Source organism: Homarus americanus, unplaced genomic scaffold (assembly GCF_018991925.1).
Source record: "Homarus americanus isolate GMGI-L3 unplaced genomic scaffold, GMGI_Hamer_2.0 scaffold34360, whole genome shotgun sequence".
NCBI classification, from domain to species: domain Eukaryota; kingdom Metazoa; phylum Arthropoda; class Malacostraca; order Decapoda; family Nephropidae; genus Homarus; species Homarus americanus.
This window is the reverse complement of record NW_024739403.1, coordinates 9,767,586-9,791,307: the sequence shown is the minus strand read 5'-3', so window position 1 is coordinate 9,791,307 and position 23,722 is coordinate 9,767,586. Positions and strand designations below refer to the sequence as shown.

The 23,722-nt window shown below is 36.5% G+C and overlaps 1 protein-coding gene across 1 annotated transcript; it reads left to right on the top strand.

Annotated features, from left to right (window-relative positions):
* Nucleotides 1–1,132: 1,132 nt before the first annotated feature.
* LOC121874607 (tetratricopeptide repeat protein 21B-like) lies at nucleotides 1,133–11,905 on the top strand (the record flags this gene model as incomplete). The annotated part of the gene is given in 2 exon segments (XM_042378834.1): nucleotides 1,133–1,274; nucleotides 11,635–11,905. Coding segments are annotated over 2 exon segments (288 nt in total), but the record flags the coding sequence as incomplete, so codon positions are not given.
* Between the last annotated feature and the right edge of the window lie 11,817 nt (nucleotides 11,906–23,722).

Below are 23,722 nucleotides of genomic sequence, written 5' to 3'. Positions count from 1 at the left end.
GAGTCAGCTGGGTTACTGGCAGAACTGTTACACTCACTCTCTGCATTGCCCAAAAATTTTTTTTAGAGCGGAGTTTTTTTTTCTACCTAAGGTATATGCGATTGTATTTTATGATGTGCTATGTATCATTTTTATTATTTATTATAAAAGTTTTTATTCATTTTTGGAGGGAGGGAGGATGAAAGTTCTGGAGCCAGTGCGTAACAGAAATGTGATTGATCACCCAAGCGGCTAACAAGCTGCTCAGTGGCGTAGTGAAGTCAAGTAAATTTTTGAAAAATGTGGATGATTGTATTTGTCTTTTGGGAAATAGGGGGTTACAGACATATGTCCATTCACAAGGAACATCTCCATCCATGGTGCGTTAATCCTAGAATGAACACTTAATAATATCTTTAATTTCTGTTTTTTTGTGTTATATTTTATGGATTAACCTACACCATACAAATCACACAAGCTTGATGCCAAAACACCACTGTAAGGTTTTTTTTTTTAATCTACCTTTTCTTGTATGGATTAGGAATAGCGTTTGCATTTTCCCACCACTAACACTTGCTTCTTTTGCAGACATAGTTGGGGTTAAATAAGAGCATTGGTAGATAATAATTGTATATTAAATGTTTTGAGGGGAGCATGGTAGATTGGTAACATAAAAACAAAAGAAACAGTCTAATACACAATGCAGAGGGTGTGCAGAAATTTCCGGGTTCTGAACCCAGGAAATTTTAAATTTCCACCTCCAGGACATATTGTCCTGACCAGCATTGGTGCTGAACCAGTAATTGCCAGATAATTGATGGTCAACCTGTATGAATTTTGTATGCGGTTTGAACAGCCATTTGGACATATGGACAGGTTTGTTCATATGTCTGAATGTTTGTAAGTACAGGAGCATGTATTATGATTTGTTGAGGTACACATTTTATACTTGGCAAATTAGATGACTCATAGTTTTGGGGAATATTTTAAGCTTCAAAGGTCATCTTGTACACCAGTAAATATTGTCTACATTATCTAATTCACTTGTTACTGGTAAATCACTGAGGACCACCATCTATCTTGATTACCTGGTACTGTACATGTAATTACTTAATGTAAATATGCATTATAATAATTCTTATATCTTTTTTAGCGTGTCTTGCAACACAACCGTTCATGCATGAAGGCATACGAGTACATGGGTTTCATCATGGAGAAGGAGCAGAGTTATCGAGATGCTGCTTATAATTATGAACAGGCCTGGAAATTTAGTGGCAGCACAAATCCTATGATTGGTAAGAAGTTAAATGTTTCTTTCTTGGAATATACTGTATTAAATATAATAACAAAATTGTAATTATAGGTAGAGAATGACCTTATTTATTGGTAGCATCACTGAATAAGGAGCCCTAATTTTTTAAGATGTTATTATGAACAAGTACCATTGGTACTACTTTTATAAAGTTTTGTTCCCAACACCCTCCATGTGGCCTATTGGAACTTGAGATAGAGGCCCCGAAAAAGTGCATAAAAATTTTGGAACTATCATAATTTAAATCATTCAATAGAAAAAAAAGGAACTGGGAATTGAGGCCCCCCAAAACACATAAAAATCAAAGAATGTATTCAAGAATTTTTTTAGCATCTCTTTCATACCAAGTGTCATGCAGTCTTCTAGAAATTATTTCATATTACTTTTGTACCAGTCACATGTTGCATGGCTTTGTTCACACTACAGTATTGAGTGCTAATGCCCAGGAAACAGGTCTCTGTGACACACTGCACACGACTACCATAGAGCAGTAGATCAGGATCTGGATGAAATCCTTGAAGCCAGCAGAAATGCATGGCAACTGTCTTCAAGGGAGAAAACCTGAAACCATGCTCTGTGGTCCAATGTGAAACCTTGTCTAGTGCAATTGCATGCAACTTTCAGCCATTGACATATTATGAGATTGATACACCACCTGGAACTGATGCTGCTACCCCACTGAGGAACCCCGTCCTCCTGGATATGTGGTGCTGACATTTCTGTGGCAATGCGTACCCTAAAATTGCAATGTCCCAAGAACTGACCTATTATTGATGGTAATTTTCTCTGCTATCCAAAATTGTGAAGCTCCTTAAGGATGCTGACTCTCTAAGCTGTGTTGTAATCTTTCTCGGGGTCGAAAAATAAATGCAAACAAGATGCTGGTGATGAGCAAAAACATCACAGACTAAGGACCAAGACAAATGAGCATCTATTGTTGAATGCATCTACCAGAAGCCAGATTGATATGATGAAAGAAGGACATCCTTCTCCAGGTAGTATATTAATTACAAGTTGACCATCTTTTAAAACAGCTTGCAGATACAGGACAGTAGCGTCCTGCCATGAGGACAGGAAGGCACCCTCTCGCCAGAGCCTGTTTTATAGCTGCAATAGAAAGATCTGTGCCTCAACTTCAAGGTGGCAGAGCATTGAAAATGGGATATCATCAGGGCCTGGTGATGTATCTCTAGTGAGTGAGAGGGCAGTTCTCATTTCCTTCATTGAGAACATGATGTATGTCTCACCTCATCCCACTCCAAATTCCAAGGTCTATGACGCCTCCACTCTTTACACACGCTTAAACTCTGAGGATCGAGCTGCCATAGAAGACACCCCTGCAAATACTGTGGCAAAAAGCTTAGCAACTTCTTCAGGGGCAACAACTGAGCTGCCATCATTAGTCCTGAGAACTGGAAGAGGATTGCATAGTACTAACTTGCCTCCTATTTTCTGCACATATTTCCATACCTGGGACAAGGGAGTTATTTATATTTAAAGAGGAGACGTAAGTAAAAGACTGGTAACGGGCATTCTCTAAAACTTGATGAGCTTAGGCTCTGGCCCGTTTGTATTCCATATGATAAAATTCTGTTCTGTGACGCCAGTAATGACCATAAACTCTGAGCCGCTCAACAACTGCCTGCCTGCATTCCTCTGACCACCAAAGAACAGGTCGGTGAGCTACACAACCAGAGGTCTGAGGAATGGAGCAGTGACCAGCTCATTGGAGCTGGCTAAGTGTTCAACTTGTGATGTCAGGAGGACTTCAGGGAGGAAAGTAGGATAGGGTAGTAGTTACTTTCTTTGTGGTTGTCTGTTAATTTCCTCTCAAAGTCCAGTAGAGAGTCTGCTGAGGACAATGAGAGATCTATGGCTGTAGTCGTGTTGGCTTGGACATAATAGTGGGTGATATAGCCAATATTTAATATACCCTGGTTCATTTCTTCAATAATTGCAGCTGTCAAGTCACCCCTTGAATTAATTATTGTATCACCCCAGAAGGTATGTCTTCCATTAAAATCACTAAAGATAAGGTAAGGAGAAGGAAGTTGATGAATTAATGAAGCCAAATCCTCCCTGGCAATTGGTGTACTGGGTGGGAGGTAAATGGAGCATATGGTATTGGTGCATTGGAGGTAAATCTTGGAAGCTGTCACCTGCAATGGGGAAGTGTTGGATAATGGGCTATAGGGTACACCACACATGTCCGAGACAAAAATGGCTGTTCCCCCATGATGCATCTGTTGTGGATTTTGAGGGGAATAAAAAACCGAATATCCTCTGGGAGAGGGATGAGCATAGGCACCTAACACTGTGCCCTAGAGACAAATGCATATAAGGGAGAATTTGATCAGTAGCAACTGGAGTTCCTCCTAGTTGCCTTGTAAGCCTCAACAACTGCTTTGGACTGTGGCAAAAGTGGCAGGACAGATCCAGGAATATCAAAAGGAGGGGTCCAAAAAGCTGTCTGTGGGGGAACATAATGAGCACAGCGAGCCCACTCAGCTGTTTTTTTTGGGGGGGGGGGGTCGTTATAAGCCCCCCCCCTCCTCATTTTTTTTTAAATCTGACCAATATCATGGGCATTTTGAGGCCATATGCACAGTGCTGGATTTACAAAGGGGCCATTGGGGCCATGGCCCTGGGCCTCAAAGATACAAGGGGGGAACATCAAAAAAATTTCAGGTATAAATAAATTTAATATTTCACCATAATTTTGCGTACAAAAGGTTAGTGACCCCTCTAAGCTCAACCTTATATTTTGATATCTGTATCATTATGAGAAATGCCAGTTATACAAATATCGAAATGTAAACGAACGAATGTCTTAATTTAAGTGTCATAGATTACAAGTTGCTCCAACAGTAAAGTCCTAAAATGTGTTTTCATCATTTTAAAATTCTTGGCTGTGCATGGTCTTGCTCTGAGAAGAAGAAATGAGAATTTTGGCTCAGTTAATAATGGAAATTTCCTTGGACTGATAGAACTGCTGGCTCAGTATGACCCATTTCTTGAAGAACATTTGAAAACACACTCTAACAATGGTTTTGGGAGACTTTCATATTTATCAAAAACCATCTATGAAGACCTGATAGATATTATTGGTGACATGATGCTTTTGTAGATAATGCAAGAGATTAAAGATGCCAGATATTTTTTTTTTCATTTGACTCTGCACCTGATATCAGCCATATACAGTATAATTACCACAAAAAATATTGATACCAGTTAATTTTTCTCATGATATTCGTACAAAAACTTATTTCAAGGATGAATAAGCCGTTTTTTTCGAAAAACCAGTTATTGTGATATAGTCCAGAATGCGATGTCTAGCTTATACCTAGGTATGTAAATGCCTCGCATTGACTCGCCAGGCCAACATACGGGCAATTAAAACATCTAATAATTACGTAAAAATTTGAAATATTAGGACACGTCGCTACCTGGCATTTAATTGCAATTCTCAAAACCCCCTCCCGCACCCTCCATCACACTCGCTGCCACCGTCATTCTGGACTATATCACAAAACTGGTTTTTACAAAAAAACGGCTTTTTGTTCAATCCAGAATGAGACATCTAGCTTTGAATACCAGAGTGGGAGATGGAGAGGGAGGTGACGTTGCATACAAGGCTCCATGAGCTTAGGTCCAGATTATGATTATAAACCGTTTGGAATATTTTCCAATATTAGGAACATTTACCGGAAGGTAAAATGTTAATTTACATATCCCAATGAGGATACTCACTTTATTCTGATGAGGAAGAAGGTCCTGGTTGTGGAGTTTGACTAAGTGGGGGAGGGGACCCCAGCACCACCACATGTGAAGCATCTTTCAGATATAGATGAAGATAGCTGTTTTGAAAGGTTTTGAAGATTTCCAAAGGCCCACTTCTTTGATCTGACTGAGGTTCATATGCTGCAGAAAGGCCACAGACCCTGCATATTTCCTGATATCATGTGCCCAAAATTTCTTGCCAGAGTCTGCTTGATTCACTAACTGAGATAAATATTTTTTCATTTGACTAGGAGACAATTTCTTACCATCCTGTGATGAGAATACTGTATATAGGGGCCTCGATTAGGGAATCTGGTTAACCATTCCTGAAAATTCTTAACTGGGCACAGTATATGAGGAACCCTTGTCTCATATATTAGCTGTTTTATCCTAATAGGTTGAGCTTGAAAATCTTCCCTTTCATTTTTTCTTAGGACCTCTGTCGGAAAAGGGTGACATCTTCCTGAGAAAATACCAATATTGATGGATAATTGGAAATTGAAATCACTTCACTGAATCTCATACCTGTTGCTATTGCTAAAAGGAACGCTGCCTTCTGGAGCAATCTGTCCCGGTTCACATTTATATTGTAATTAGGCCCCATAAGAAATTTAGTAACTTTTTCAAGAGACCAAGGTGGGATTCTCTTAGGCAGAGGGAGTCTCTCAATGAAAAAAGACGATCTGAGCATTTGATAAATCCTTGGGTTCAAAGTAATATTAAAACTATTAAAACCCCACGCCAGAGGGTCAACTAATGCTGATATATAAGATGTAATTGTTGATCCTTGAAGGCCTTTAACTCTGAACAGAAATTCTAAAAATTCTAACACAACTGTTTTCAACAATATATCTGGAGTCGTTAACCTGACAAATAGTTGAAAAAGTTTCCAAGCTTTCTCATATTGCATAGAAGTTTGGGGTCTATGACTTACTATTACTTGGTTAGCTATATTGGAATTACCCAACAATCTACTTAAACTTCTTTTGAGAAACGCCAAGAATGAAGTGCCAAGGATATCTCGAACTGAGAATGCAGTACCTGGTCTAGACATCCTTCATGCAATTGTAGTGGATGCGGGCACCAGTCCAACAGATCCAGGCACCAAGGTTGTAGGATCCAATATGGTGCAATTAAGAGGAACTTGCCTTGGAAGGATCTGAGTTTGTGAACCACTTTGGGCAACATTTTCACAGGTTTGAACAGATAGATTGAATTCCAACGGTTCCAATTTATGAGTAGAACATTTCCTAAAAGATTCGATCGTTCCAGAGATGCATAAAGTGGCATCTTGTGATTTTTTAGTGATGCAAAGAGATCTATTTTTGGAGTTCCAAACTTCCTCACTAGACTCTTGAACTCTGATACCTTTAGGGACCATTCTGTTTCCGTCGATACTGGCCTGAGACGGGACAACGCATCTGCCCAATTGTTTTGTACTCCCGGTGTGTGAGTTGTTTTGAGGTAAAGTGTTTGTGTTACACAAACTTTGAAAAAAATTTCTGACAGTTTTAGAAGAGGCCAAGATCTGGTTGAGCCTTGGTGATTGAGACAAAACACTGCCGTTTTGTTGTCCATGGCAAACAGGATCATCATATTTTTTTTAAATTTGGGTTTGCCAATAAAATGAATAGGACTACTGCTAATTCTTTTTCGTTAATGTGTTTCTCCCAAAGGGAGTTGCTCCACTTCCCTTGACTGAATTTCCCTTTTGAGAAATGGTATCCCCATCCTATTTCTGACGCATCCGTACAAACGACCAAGTCTGTTTGGGGCGGAACCCAGGAAGAGGAACCGATTAGATTGTCCAAATTTGTCCACCATGACAGATGATTCTTCATCTGAATAGGGAGAGAAGAAGCAATATTTCTGCTTCTGTGAAGCAACTTCGACCCTAGATGAGTTAGTTGTTTCTTCCTTAACTTCCCAAAGGAACCACTACAGTAATACCCCGATTTACGCTGTCAATTGAACCCTCGGAGGTCCGCGTAAAACGAGAAACACGAAAATCGAATAACAGAACATATGGGATTATTTGAAATGAGACTGGGCCAACTCCCAAACTCCACTTTTTCCCACACAATACCTATGTTGTAGTAAAAATAACATCTTAATTTTATGATGGTATGCACACAAACAATTAATATTTAAGAGAAATGCAGTTGTCAGGTTAATATCCATTCAAATAATGGACTCAACCTTCCCATGCTCTCTGGCTCCTCCCTCTCTGAGAAATGTTTGGGTGAAAACACTAGATTTTAAGGTATAGTAATAAATAATACCTCAGACTAAAGTTAGGATAATTTAATTGACATTGCTGGATTCCTTGCAAGACCAGGAATATTTTGAATATACACGTCATATATTTTGCACAAAAGATAACATATTTGCTCTGTGTAAACAAAATTCTTACATTAGATCTAAAATTTGTATGTCTAATGCAAAATCCATGATGTTTATATTCAAAATGATCATCATATTGTAAGGATTCAAGCAATGTAAATTATATTCTGGCCGGGTAATTTGTGTGAATTTTATGAGCTAAAACAAATATCTTCAGTAAATAAAAAAATATACTTCACCCAGACACTATCTGTCAATCAAAATACCCCACCTCCGGCTACCCCCCTCTTCCCACGCTCACTGGGTCCCTCCCTCCCTCCCTACCCCCCCACCCCCACCTTCCCTCCCTACCAGAGAAATGTTTGAGTTAAAACAGTATATTTACATTTTTAGTTATAAATAATACCTCAGACTAAAGTTAGGATAATATAATTGACATTGCTGGATTCTTTGCAAGACCAGGAATATTTTGAATATAAACTTCATATATTTTGCACAAAAGATAAAATTTTGGCTCTTTGTAATCAAAATTCTTACATTAGATCTAAAATTTGTATGTCTAATACAAATTCCATGATGTTTATATTTAGAATAATCACAATCTTATGAGAATTCCAGCAATGTAAATTATATTCTGGCCGGGTAATTTGTATGAATTTTATGAGCTAAAACAAATATCTTCAGTAAATAAACAAATTATACTTCACCTGCGTAAATGAGTAAATTCACCGCGTAAATCGGGTATCCCGGTTCTGGCAAGGTACCGCGTAAATGACCAAATGCGTAAACGAGAACCGGGTAAATCGAGGTTCAGCTGTATTAGTAAGTTAATTCATTGAGATCTCTTATTGTTATATAAGTCACTCATTTGACAATTATAAACAATTAACTCACTATGTCGTACCTCTCTCCCGACTCTTATCTCAAGTATCCCTTAGCTCAATGAAATTTTTTTTTTTTTACATAAAATAATTTCATTTAAAACATATTATTTAGAGGGATCATCAAGATCTCTATTTGTTGCCAATCAGGGGCGCAGATATTATCCCCCAAGTAATAACCTAAGCGAGAATTTCTACGTGCGCACTATCACCCGGCAGGGTTGACAGTGCTGAGTCTCTAACATAACGCTCTATTGGCAACAGCGTTCACTATTACTCTAGCAATACTTATTGGGTTGAGAATTCCACCCTGAATTGTTCTCATATAACCCATATAAGTATGAAAGTCCATTTCAATATAACTCTAGATTGCTAGGAAGACCGGAAGGTCAACATTCCGGAAGGAACGCTAAGTCTAGCAGCCTCGCTAAAGTTCGCCTGGAAAGGCTGAACCCGCTACTGAGGACATCAAAAATAAAGTTATGAAGAGAAAAACTCAAATGTGGTCTATAGGCTGAGAGCAATTAGAAAACCGAGGGCGGAAGCCCTAAGGTTTTTTGTGAACGAACATAAGAGTAGGAAGAAAGACAGTCATGTCATTCATACTAGCACGTGAATAATTGGGACAAAGAAAACTGTAAACAGTCTACATATATATGTATATATAAATAGATATATTCACATATTTTCTTTCAGTAAAGACGAGCCCAGGAGGGCGCAGCGACATTCACTGAGTGAGTTAAAGGCAAGGGATAGTCGCCATGACTGACCAGAGATCGTATAAGAAATGGTTCCAAATACAATAATTGAGAGACAAAACAAAATAAAAGTCACTCTACTTCATCACTGTGCTAATAAGTACAAATACAGCATATAAAATCCTCGCGGAGCTTAGTATTTCAGCAATTACAACACAAATTCTCGGAGCTCTCCATTGTGTGTACTTATAGCTGAATCGCCAGCCAAGAGATGAAGGTGGCAGTGCGTGTGATGGAGGGTGCGGGAGGGGGTTTCAACAATTGCAATTAAATGCCAGGTAGTGACGTGTCCTCCTAATATTACTTATTAAGTAATTATTAGATTTTTTAATTGCCTGTATATTGGCCTGGCGAGTTATTGCTAGGCATTAACATACCTAGGTTAAAAGCTAAGCGTCGCATTCTGAGGTTGAACAAAAATCAACTTTAACAAAAATACTAAAAAAAATAAATAAATAAAAATATTAAAAAAATTGGCGGGTAAATAGGCGGACGTTCTGGAAGGTCACCTGGGGCACGCCTGTCAGACGTTCTGGAATGTCACCTGGGGCCTAAGAGTTAATATTTCAAACATCGCGGGCTAGCCGCAGCTCCTCATATTCCAATGTAAGGCCTGCTTCACACACGAGCATTTTTTATCCGCATATACGGACCCGATTGGTTTAGAAATTAATTAAGTTCAATGGGACAGAGAACTTTTAGGAAAATTACTTGAGAGATGTTGACCCCATACCTATATGAGCATGTTTTTCTTGTACGTTAGTTGTGGTGTATCTATGGTAGAGGCTGGAAGCACCTGTTTAGTATTTTTGTCAGATGCAGGCGAACTAAAGCATGAAAAACACGCCCATGTGAACACATGCCTTCTTCTGTAGGGAACAAAAATGCTTGTGTAAATTAGGCCTAATTAAAGCCCGATGTAATGAACGTGTGTGTGTGTGTGGACTTGGCAGGTCCTCAAGTTAGACGTCACCATAGCTGCATTGCGTTGCCTCTCCTCCTCCCTAATAGCCTCGGATATTGAGGAGTATATATATATATAAAATATGTGGTGAAAGTTGCCTGCTGGGAACACATCCCCTCCCTATTTACATTAATTTTGATGGGGAAAATTATCCCGATATTCACAGTTTCATTATTCACAATGACATTTAAGAACACATCCCTTGCAATATAAATATAAATTCAATTCATTTGTTTTCAGCCAAATATTATTGTAAATTGTTGTAGGTAGAAAATCTTGAGCAAACAAATAAATTATTATTTATTTACCATTTGAATAGCAAGAAAACATGCAAAGAAATATAAAATGCAGCACTGTATTTGAAACAAAACAAAACACACGGGTCTCAGGGGTTCTGAAAATACTGTACATGGAAGCCACCAGAGCCTCAGGATAAATAACATAGAAAAGGGAAAGTTTAAATTTATGGCACACAAATAACTAAACAGATCCAGTAGCTAGTAATTATCTGGTACTGTTAAAACACAGACCCTGTTGTAATTGACATGAAAGGGTTAAATTTATCATTTTTTTATTGGCTTGTTCTCTACAGTTAATCACTAATTACATTCTACCTCAGCATTCACAAATACTTTTATCCTCTTCACCACTGATCGACTCATTAGATACATTGCCACAAGAGAGGTCTGATCAGTAAGATAATATCCATCTCCCGGCCATTTCTCAATTGACCTTCCTTCACCATGACCACACCACATCTATCTTCACCAGTTTCACCATTCCTATGCTATTAAAACAATAAGCATGAAAAACTATAAGAATGTGTAAAAGAATTATAGTAATTTGTGTGTGTTCAAATTCTCCTTGCCACAGTCATCATCAACTGTTGTTTCTTCACCTCCCTCATGTTATTTAACCCCTTCACTATTGGGGATGCTACTTTCAATATTTTATTTTGCTAATGCCAGATAATTTTATTCAGCAGAGAGGAGATCTCATACACAAGTACAGTAGTTATTAATGTCTAATTGGACCTCTAAAATTACCTTTTTATTGATACAAGGTGTATTTGTTTTATTTTTTGTTGTTTACATATTATGCACAATTTTGGGTAATTTATAAAGATTTTTTCTTATACATTATGTAAACAACTCTCACTACAATCATCTGTCTGCTTTTAGAAGGTTCAAATCAAGTGTGTGCCCCTATTTTGTCAGTAAATATTAATTTCTTCACAATAGTCAGAACATTATATTTTATTTCATTCCGCTTTTATTAGAGGTTGTTATTTACCATTCAAATAGATGCATGGATGTCTGGACTGTTGGGCTGCCAATGATTTGACTGATGAATTGGACCAAAAAGCTTATGGTGGCTGCATTCATTAGATGCACTACATCTTAGACCGATGTCTGTTAGATGGAAGTTTCATTGTATTGTAGTGTATTATATAGGTAGATTCATATTACGCAATTTATGCAAAATTCCATTTTACGAAGAACAACTGGAATCCCATGTAAGCTCATAGATATAGCCAAATCTAGAGATAAAAGACTATTGTATGGTATACATAAAACTCATTATTCTACAAATCTCACTGAAATTTGTTTTCCACAGGTTACAAGCTTGCTTTCAATTATATGAAAGCAAGACGGTTCGTCGACGCAATAGATGTTTGTCATATTGTTCTTGCCAAACATCCTGAGTACCCAAGAATACGTAAAGACATTTTGGACAAGTCACGAGCCAGCATTCGCATCTGAGTGAAGTTAGAACAAGAATAGTACAGGTTGTACCTCTCTAGTCCGGCAACCTCGGGACCTGACCGGTGCCGGACCATGGAAATTCACCCTTTTCCTGGATAGATAGTGACTTGTGCTTATGCTTGGAAGCACTAGCACCACTTTCTCTGCATCATGGTCTCTTTGAAGACATATTGAAGGGTTAAATGTCGTATAGTAGCGTCTCAAATTTCGCGAGTTTTTAATTCTTAACGTATTTTATTGGAACACACAAAAAAAAAAAAATAAATAAAAATTTTGTGGGCGGAAACTTGAATTTCGACGGGTAAACAGCGTCATTTCTCTCATGTACAAAAGATTCATTATTGTTTATTACTGAATGTCTTTTTTATTGAATTAATGTTTATGTGTGCAAAATGAGCAATACAATTCATTAATAATACGTAGAATATCAAAACACACGAGGAAATGACACAGCATTGTTTTCGTTGATTGCAAAACCAGCGACTGACTGGTTCTACATATAAAACTGAAGAAAAAAAGACCTTGGTTGTAGCTGTAGTAAAATTAATATGGTTGTTTTAAGTAATGTTATTTAATGTTAATAAATGGAACAATAGAAGTAGCTAACGATAATGGTAAAGAAAAAAGAGAGATCGCGTATGTAAGTGCGCATGCGCACATGTGAAAACATATCGTCACTACTTTACATAAGAATATGAAAGCAACACTTATTTACTGTTCATATATATTTTAATTAATGTTTCTGAATTTGTTTTTATTGAATTAATGTTTGTGTGTGCAAAATTAACAATACAATTTATTAATAATACGTGGAATATTAGAGGAGACGAGACGGCTGCCGGCATTGTTTATGTTAAAGCTTACAAAACCAGTGACTGATTGGTTCTACATATAAAACTGAAGAAAATAAGACCCTGATTTTAGCTGTAGTAAAATTAATGTAAAAAAATTAATATGGTTGTTTGAAGTACCTGTAATGTTATTTAATGTTAATAAATGGAACAATATAAGTAGCTAACCATTAATGGTAAAAAAAAGTGAGACTGCGCGTATGTAAGTGCGCACATGTGAAAACATATCGTCATTACTCTACATAAGAATATGAAAGCAACACTTATTTACTGCTCATATATATTGAAGGGTTAAATGTTGTACTCTGTATAGACAAGCAGAGAGAGAGAGAGCAGCCGAACTGCCGGATGTAAACAAACCTTAATTTCCCGCGGCTTTTTTTTTTAAGGGGATTAGCCCACCCGGGCATAGGTCACTGACCCACATTGGGGCCTGAGGGGCAAAAATTTAATACTCCTGTAATAATAATAATAATTCAGATAAGTAAAAAAAAAAAAAAAAAAAAAAAAAAAAAAAAAAAAAAAAAAAAAAAGAAGCTGCTTATCTACCTATTGGACAAACTAAAATCGTTCTGGACCACAGGAGTTTCCGGACCACAGAATGCCGGACTAGAGAGGTACAACCTGTATCTGAAAGATGATCTCATGTCTGTCATAACATTCCTTGAAAATTTTATCTATTTATTATTTTTCATAACAGGATATAGTCTAGTCATTATTGTGATATGTGTATTATTGATCATGAACATACAGTGAACCCTTGAAGATCCTGACCCGGTAAATCTGGATTTTGGAAGATGCAGACAAAAATTTTGGTGGTTCTGGGCTAAGAAGCCTCCCTAAGTAGCATTCCCAAAACAGGGTGAAGGTAGTTTTAGGCTTAAAGTTTTTACATTATAAAATGTCACAGAATTAACTTAGCAGAATATAACTTGCATTGTTGGAATCCTTGCAAGATAGCGAATAATTTGAGTATAAACATCCTATAATTTTCAGATGATATAAAAATTTTAGTCCATTAGTGTAGTACATTTGAGTACAAGTTTTTCAACTCTGACCTGATAATTCTATAGCCAACTCTCCCCTGATAAAGCCAATCACTTTGGCACCTTATTCTCCTCTAACTCCACCTGAGACGATTCCAACTCTATCCCTCCTACTGAACCTATGCACTTTTCTAAGATCTCCACTTGTAGGGTTGCTGGTGTGTTATCCAGGCTGGCTGTGAGTAAGGCGCATGGACTGGACAGAATACCCCCTCGAGTTCTGAGGGAGTGTTTTGAAATTCTAGCCCCTGTGCTTGCTCGCCTCTTTTGCCCTTGCCTCAAAACCCAAACTTTTCCTTCTTCTTGGAAGCATGCCTTGGTTCAGCCCATCCCCGAAGAAGGGTGACCATTCCAATCCCTCTAATTATTGTCCTGACTTCATCCCTCTCGAAGATTTTTTAATTACAGTATAGTCTGAATGTACGCGGTCAATTGAACCCGTGGAGGTCCGCGTGAAACGCGTAAACGAAATAACAGAACATATGGGATTAATTGAAATAGAAACTGGGCCGACTCCCAAACTACACTTTTTCAGACACAATACCTATGTTGTAGTAAAAATAACATCTTAATTTTATGATGGTGTGCACACACAATTAATATTTAAGTGAAATACAGTCGCTGGTTAATGTCCATTCAAATAATGAACTCAACTCCCTCCCCCACTTCCCACGCTCGCTGGGTCCCTTCCTCCCTTCCGACCAGAGAAATGTTTGTGGAAAAACAGTATATATACATTTTTAGTAGGCTAATAAATAATACCTCAGACTAAAGTTAGGATAATATAATTGACATTGCTGGATTCCTTGCAGGACAGGGAATATTTTGAATGTAAACATCATATATTTTGCAAAAAAGATAAAATTTTTGCTCATTTTCATCATCTTCTTAAATTTCATCTAAAATGTGTATGTCTAATGCAAATTTCAGTATGTTTATATTTAAAATGATCACCATCTTGTAAGAATTCCAGCAATGTAAATTATATTCTGGCCGGGTAATTTGTATGAATTTTATGAGCTAAAAACAAATTTCTTCAGTAAATTAACAAATTCTACTTCACCAAGACACTATCTCTCAATCAAAATACCCCACCTCCGGCTCCCCCCCCCCCTCTTCCCACACTTGCTGGGTCCCTCCCTACCCCCCCACCTTCCCTCCCTACCAGAGAAATGTTTGGGGAAAAACAGTATATTTACATTTTTAGTAATAAATAATACCTCAGACTAAAGTTAGGATAATATAATTAACATTGCTGGATTCCTTGCAGGACAGGGAATATTTTGAATGTAAACATCATATATTTTGCAAAAAAGATAACATTTTTGCTCATTTTCATCATCTTCTTAAATTTCATCTAAAATGTGTATGTCTAATGCAAATTTCAGTATGTTTATATTTAAAATGATCACCATCTTGTAAGAATTCCAGCAATGTAAATTATATTCTGGCCGGGTAATTTGTATGAATTTTATGAGCTAAAAACAAATTTCTTCAGTAAATTAACAAATTCTACTTCACCAAGACACTATCTCTCAATCAAAATACCCCACCTCCGGCTCCCCCCCCCCCTCTTCCCACACTTGCTGGGTCCCTCCCTACCCCCCCACCTTCCCTCCCTACCAGAGAAATGTTTGGGGAAAAACAGTATATTTACATTTTTAGTAATAAATAATACCTCAGACTAAAGTTAGGATAATATAATTAACATTGCTGGATTCCTTGCAGGACAGGGAATATTTTGAATGTAAACGTCATATATTTTGCACAAAAGATAAAATTTTTGCTCTTTTTCATAAAATTCTTAAATTACATCTAAAATTTGTATGTCTAATGCAAATTTTAGGATGTTTATATATAAAATGATCACCATCTTGTAAGGCTTCCAGCAATGTAAATTATATATTTTATGAGCTAAAAACATATATATCTTCAGTAAATAAAAAAATTATACTTCACCCACGTAAATGATGAAATTTACCGCGTAATTTAAACATTTCATTCTGGCAAGGTGCCGCGTAAATGACGAAATGCGTAAACAAAAATCGCGTAAATCCAGACTATACTGTATCTTGAACTCCCATTTTCTCCTTGAACACCTTTCTCTTTTGTCAGATCACCAGTCTGGCTTTCGCCAGGCGAGATCTACTGGTGATATGCTCTCCTACTGCACCCATCTTTGGTCATCCTCTCTTAGGGAATATGGGTAAACTTTCGTCATGGCTCTTGACATCTCCAAAGCATTTGTAAGGGTATAGCACAAATCTTTGTTTTCTAAACTTCCCTCTTATGGTTTCTCTCCCCCATTTTGTTCTCTGCTTTCTAGCATCCTTGAGAACCGATCCATGGCAGTTGCTGTCGAGGGATAGATCTCTCGCTCTTTCTCTACCAATTGTGGTTTCCCACAGGGTTCTGTTCTTTTACCTACTCTCTTCCTTCTTTTTATCAATGATTTACTTCACATTATGACTAATTATATCCATTCTTACGCTGATAATTCTACTCTTCACTCTTCTTCACATTTTTCCATTCCCCCTTATTCTCAAACTAGATCTGTTTCTAGAGCTGATATCATTTCGTCTATCAATTCAAATCTATGCAGCATCTCCGAATGGGGAGGTAGAAACTTGGTTAAATTTATTAGTAATAAATTACAGTATTTACCAAATACACTTTCCAAATTAGATGATCTCCCATCAATCACATTTTAGGATGCAATCATTCTGCCAAATTCTAAAATAGATCTGGTAGACCTCACCGTTTCCTCTAATATGTCATGGAAGCCACACATTCACAACATTGCTAAAGCTGTCTCCCGAAAGCTGGGAATGCTGTACAGATGCCGTTGCTTCAAGTTTATAAGGGATTCATTCGTCCTAACTTGGAGTACTGCTCTCATATCTGGGTTGGCTCTTTTTCTGTCCAACTGTTAGATAGGGTGGAATCAAAGGCATTTCGTCTTATTATCTCTCCTCCTTTAGTTGATTATCTCTCTTTCCTTTCTCTTCGCCACAATGTAGTTTCTCGCTCTCTCTTTTACAGGTACTTTAACGGACAATGTTCAGTGGATTTGGCAGCCTGTGTACTGCTGGCAAGGCCGTGGGCTCGTAACACTTGCCCGTTGTGCCCTCTGTTTCTCTGTGGATGTCAGTCACACTAGAATAACCCGTTATAGTACATCCTTCTTTCTTCACACAGCCAAACTGTGGAATGCTCTGCCTTATGTGTTTCCACACTCCTACACTCTGTCTCACTTCAAAAAGCTGATTTTCCGGCATCTTCGTGGTGTAGATTAATGTAATATTTTTCTTTTCTATTTATATTTTCTTTTTACTCCTGATTTTTCGCTCCCAAGGATCAGTTGTGGGTTGATGACCTGCTCCCGGGTGGGCTAATCACTGTAAAGTTACATTTAATAAGCGGAAAACATAAACTCCCTTTACTTGACTGATAACTACGCACTTGGTAACCTCCGCCTGGAAGTCAACACTTCACCTCACCCCCTCCCTCTCCCTCCCCCCAGCCAGGGTGAAGGTAGTTTTAGGCTTATAGTTTTTATCTTATAAAATGTCACAGACTAAACTTAGCAGAACACAACTCACTTTGCTGGAATCCTTGCAAGATAGCAAATAACATGAGCATAAACATCACAAGGGATAAAAATTTTAGTCCTTTAGTGTAGTACATTTTAGCACAAAGTGAGTACAGTAATATGTTGCTCAAAATTATGGCTTTTTCACAGGAAAAAAATCTGTATAACTAAGTCTAATGGGCAGGATAAAATGTACTGTATTTTGGGTGTTTTTTATATAATTATTTATCATTTTTATGCATTTAGTACATTCACCGAAAGATTCGGACAATCACCTTTTTCGGACCACTGGTCCTACCTTTTAGTCCAGATCTTCAAGGGTTTACTGTATTTATATAAACAATATAGCGTATAATTTTTCAGACTACCGTATATCTCGGTCTACAAGGCGACGGGGTGTATAAGACGACCCCAAAAATTTCCATTAAAAAATTAGGTTTTGAGCTCTATTCACTGTATAAGACCGGTACCCCAAATGTGACACTTACCATTGGGAGCTTACTGACCCAGTAGTCCTTTACCAACCATCCCATTGACTAGTGCTGTTTACACATCCTTGGTGTTTTAGAATATGGCCAATTCACTTCAAGTAATGTCATCAAATGTTACCGGCTGGTGTAGTGTAAACACTAGTGACGTCACTTAAGCGTCTGTTACTGGTATTTAACTGGAACTAATGTCGGTGTCGAGTAAAATTTTTCCATTTACTTGAAATGGATTTACCGATTTATTTGTTTATTTATTTATTTATTTATAATATACTGTAATATATTAAACACACTGCAAGTATTTTCTTTAATTTATAAGCTTGCTTCGCAAGACGATCGGTGGTGGAACTGTGTTCTGACTGTTTACACAAGCTACCGTATTCTAATTCAGTAGTGTTTCATTAGGATTTGAGTGAAAAAGATTACATACTTACTACATACATATATTACACAAACATATATATATATATATATATATATATATATATATATATATATATATATATATATATATATATATATATATATATATATATATATATATATATATATATATATATATATATATATATATATATATATATATATATATATACAGTGAACCCTCACTTTACGCGGTTAATTCAACCCACGGCGGCCCGTGTAAAGTGAACAACATAACATATGGCATTAATTGAAATAGAGACCGGGCCGACCCCCAAACTCCACTTTTTCAGACACAATACCTGCGTTGTAGTAAAAATAACTTCTTAATTTTATGATGGTATGCACTCACAATTAATAATTAAGAGAAATATCAATAATATTAGGTTTTTTAACACTTACATTAGTAGAAAAGATGGCTGGGTACACGGGGATGGGGGGTTGGTTCCGAGGCAGTGGGCAGATTATTGGCCCTCACCTTGCAGGGCCTCTTTGTTAAACCCTTCAAAGTCCATATAAGTCCATATCCTCACTATCATTATCACTGACTTTGGCCGGCTGTGGTGGGTGGCGGGTGAAGAGCTCGGTAATGTTTTGATGCCTGGGTGACCTTGTGCGCACCCTGCTCGCGCCGCTTACACAACATGGCGGATGGCGGGAGAGATGGCGGGAGGTTTGGATCCAAAAATGGCGCGGCTCACCAGCCGCTCTCCGCGTAAAGGGGTACACACACCGCGGAATGTGAGCATTCCGGTTTCGGCAGGGTACCGCGTAAACGTGGAAACGCGGAATGTGGGACCGCGTAAAGCGAGGGTTGACTGCATATATATATATATATATATATATATATATATATATATATATATATATATATATATATATATATATATATATATATATATATATATATATATATATATATATATATATATATATATATATATATATATATATATATATATATATACACACACACAGTGGTCCTCGTCCTAGGTTAACGAGTCAACTCCGTTCTAGAAGGTTGCTCGTTAACCGAAAAACTCGTTAACCGAAACCATTGTTTCAATGGGTTTTTGGGTAATTGGTTCCAGCTCACCGAAAATTGCCTAAATTCAACAAAAAAGGTAGAAAAGTACACTTACTTTGATGTGTGTATGTAGAAGGCTCCTGGATGATGATGATGGGAATTAGAATGGGGGTGGAGAAGGGAGAAGAGAAGGCATTGGGGTGGAAGAGAAGTCACCCCATGGCGCCATTTCACCCATGAAATTTTAGTTCTCTTGGTGCAATTCAAGATTATTTTCTTTAAATGAACACTGCACTGCATTATATATTGTCAACATGTGAAATAAATTTCAAAATGACCAAAAATTTGCTTGCAAAAACAGAAAAAAGGCATTTAGTTGAAGAGAGTCTCAAGCAAGATGTTACCTCCACTGTAAAGATACAAAGACTGACGCCTGTAGGGTGTGTTGAGAGGCTGGATGGCACTCATAAAACTAGTTTCATTACCTTCAATTATGTTCAATGATTGTTAAAATGAGTCAAAAATTTAATATTAAACTTTTAAAATTATTGAATAGTATAAACTTCTTGATATTTGCTAAAATGGTAAGGAATTTAAGCCCTAGAACCAATGTAATCTTTTTCACTCAAATCCTAGTGAAACACTACTGAATAAGAATAAGGTAGCTGGTGTAAACAGTCAGATCACAGTTCCACCACCGATTGTATATATATATATATATATATATATATATATATATATATATATATATATATATATATATATATATATACACAGTATATATATATACAGTATATATATATATATATATATATATATATATATATATATATATATATATATATATATATATATATATATATATATATATATATAATATACTAATTCACAATATTTTATAATTGCAGTCATGTACTGAATATTCTATGTAAAATTTTTTTATTTTAAATGAATTGCTTATAGTGCATTACTGGCCACTTCGGACACAAAGACGGGCTATAAATAGCCTTCTTATCTCCCCCTCTACCTCTGACAGAGGGAAGCGTCTTTGTAAATAACTTTTGTTTGTTTATTTTCCATTTACTTGAAATAGATTTAGCGATTTATTTGTTTATTTATTTATTTCTTTATAATATACTGTAATATATTAAACACACTGCAAGTGTTTTCTTTAATTTATAAACTTGTTTCGCGACAAAGGAAGGCTACCATTAGACCTGGTAGGTGAAGTTGACCTGATACATTTATGGTGATCATTAAGGATCAAACTCCGAATCAGATGACCTGACTTCATCTTCATCATTCTCATCCTAAATTTACCATTGTCTGTAGTTTCAAGAATTAACACAGTCATTTACTGAATATTCTTTGTAAAAAAATCAATTTTAAATGAATTATTTATTGGAGAAAAGTATTATGATCAGTAAGTATACCGATATGCATTACTGACCACCTCGAACACAAAGACAGCTAAAAATAGCCCTACCTCACCACTCTTACAGCTGGTCACTTTCCCTTTCTTGTCTCGTCACTGGCAAATGGCGGGGGGGGGGGAGGGGTGCGTGATGATAGCCGTGTTTATTACCGGGGTATATTGTTCTTTTACGGTATGTTAGACAGGTTTATAATACATTTTTATTATTTTAATATACCAGTAATCTTATTTTTAATCCAGCTTTCCAAACGTAAGTTTCAGTATAAAATAATTAGTGGTAGTACCTTGTGAGTGGTTTACAATGTTTTCCATCACCACTCTTGACACGCTAAATCATAATATTTAAGAGGTTAGAATTTAATACCCGGTACTTAAGACGACCCCTAATTTTGGGCTGATTTTTTAAAGGTTCAAATTCCGTCTTATAGGCCGAGATATGCGGTAGTCTTTTCCATCCATGAATGTGATAAATATTTGTTACAAAGAAAATTTACCTGTATTAGAAGACAAAACATGATGTAATAGATACTTTCACTGTAAGGTCTCACATCCATAAAATATTGTAGGATTGAATTTGTCTCACTTATGTTCATGTTCCAATTATAAATATATTGTATCCCTTATTTGTGATTTTCACAGGATTTATCATGGATAATATTAAAAGTTATTAATTTTAACTGGTAACTCCATAGCCTTAAGTGCAGAAAGTGGTATCTCCATTAGCAGGAACAATTGGTGCAGAGCACTTTTGGGGAGGAGAAATTTCCAGGTAACCATATGTTTTTTCTCAAACCCTGAAAAAATTCCTTATCCCCGGAATATTTTCTGGCTACTGAGAAGAGTTTCCAAGAGTCTAAACTGTGTATATTGCACAGACAGACACTAGCCCACATCCACAAAATGTTTCCAGGTACATGGGAAAGTTTTCCGAGAGTCTAAACTACGTAAATCTGTAAAAGCAGTTCTGATTAAGTTGGAACTCCATTTTTTTCTTCAACCCAGAATGCTACGCCTAGCTTTATACTTAGGTATGTTAATGCCTAGCAATAACTCACCAGGCCAACATACAGGCAATTAAAACATCTAATAATTACTTAATAAGTAATATTAGGAGAACACGTCGCTACCTGGCATTTAAGTGCAATTCTCAAAACCCCTTCCCTCACCCCCCATCATACACACTGCCACCGTCATCTTCTTGCCTGGTGAATCAGCTGTAAATACACACAAAGAAGGCTCCGTGAATTTGTGTTGTAATAGCTGAAATACAAAGTTCCACAAGGATTTTATATACGGTATTTATACTTCTTAGCACAGTGAGGAAATAGAGTGACGTTTATTTTGTTTATGTCTCAATTATTGTGTTTGGGACAATTTCTTATACAATCTCTGGTCAGCATCATGGCAACCAAAGCGCATCTTCTTTATATATATATATATATATATATATATATATATATATATATATATATATATATGTATATATATATATATATATCTTTATATATATATATATATATATATATATATTATATATATGGTCAATTGAACCCAGAGGGTCCCGTTAGAGGTAATCGCGTTAAAGTGAACAACAGAACATATGGATTAATTCAATAGAAAACCGGCCGACCCCCAAACTCCACTTTTTGAAGGCACATACCTATGTTGTAGTAAAATAACATCTTAATTTTATGATGGTACATGCACAATTAATACTTAAGAGAAATAAATACAGTCGCCAAGTTAATGTCCATTCAAATAATGGACTCAACTCCTCCCTCTCACACTACACAGCCGGCTAACAGATGGTCGGTCGGTCCCTCCTCCCCCCCACCCCCACCAACCCGTCCCAAGGAGATGTGTGGGATAACCTCAAACTAAAGTTAGGAAAATATATTGACATTGCTGGATTCCCTTGTAAGACCAGGAATATTTTGAATATAAATGTCATATATTTTGCACAAAGATAACTTAGTTACCTAGAAAAATTTTTATCTAAAAATTGTAAGTTTAAAACAAAATATATGATGTTTATATTCAAAATGATCACCAAATTATAAATTCCAGCAATGTAAATTATATTCTGACCGGGTAATTTGTATGAATTTTATGAGCTAAAACAAATATCTTCAGTTAATAAAAAAAAATAATCTTCACGACACTATCTGTCAATCAAGTACCCCACCTTGCTTCCCCCCTCTTCCAACCGGCAGCGTCAGTCCCAACCCTCCCCCACCCCCACCAATCCTCCCTTCCAGAGTTTTAACATTTAGTATTAAATAATACCTCAGATTAAAGTTAGGATAATATAATTGACATTGCTGGATTCCTGTAAGACCAGGAATATTTTAATATAAATGTCATATATTTTGCACAAAAGATACCATAGTTACCTAGAAAAATTTTTATCTAAAATTGTAAGTTTAAAGCAAAATATATGATGTTTATATTCAAAATGATCACCAAATTATAAGAATTCCAGCAATGTAAATATTCTGACCGGTAATTTGTATGAATTTTATGAGCTAAAACAAATATCTTCAGTTAATAAAAAAAATAATAATTCTTCACAGGGTAACAGATGGTCGGTCGGTCCTCCCTCCCCCACCCCCACCAACCGTCCCAAGGTGTAATGGGATAACCATAAATTTAATAAATAATACCTCAAACTAAAGTTAGGATAATATAATTGACATTGCTGGATTCCTTGTAAGACCAGGAATATTTTGAATATAAATGTCATATATTTTGCACAAAAGATACCATAGTTACCTAGAAAAATTTTTATCTAAAAATTGTAAGTTTAAAAGCAAAATATATGATGTTTATATTCAAAATGATCACCAAATTATAAGAATTCCAGCAATGTAAATTATATTCTGGCCTGGTAATTTGTATGAATTTTATGGCTAAAACAGGCAGTCAGGCAGGGTGGCGGGTGGGAAATCTAAAATAGCGTCTCGGACACTCACCGCGTATATGTGGAAAAAAATCCGCGTTAAGTGAAAGTTCAGCTTTGGCAAGGCACAGCGTATATCACAGCGTTAAGTGAAACCGCGTTAGGCGGGGTAAAACTG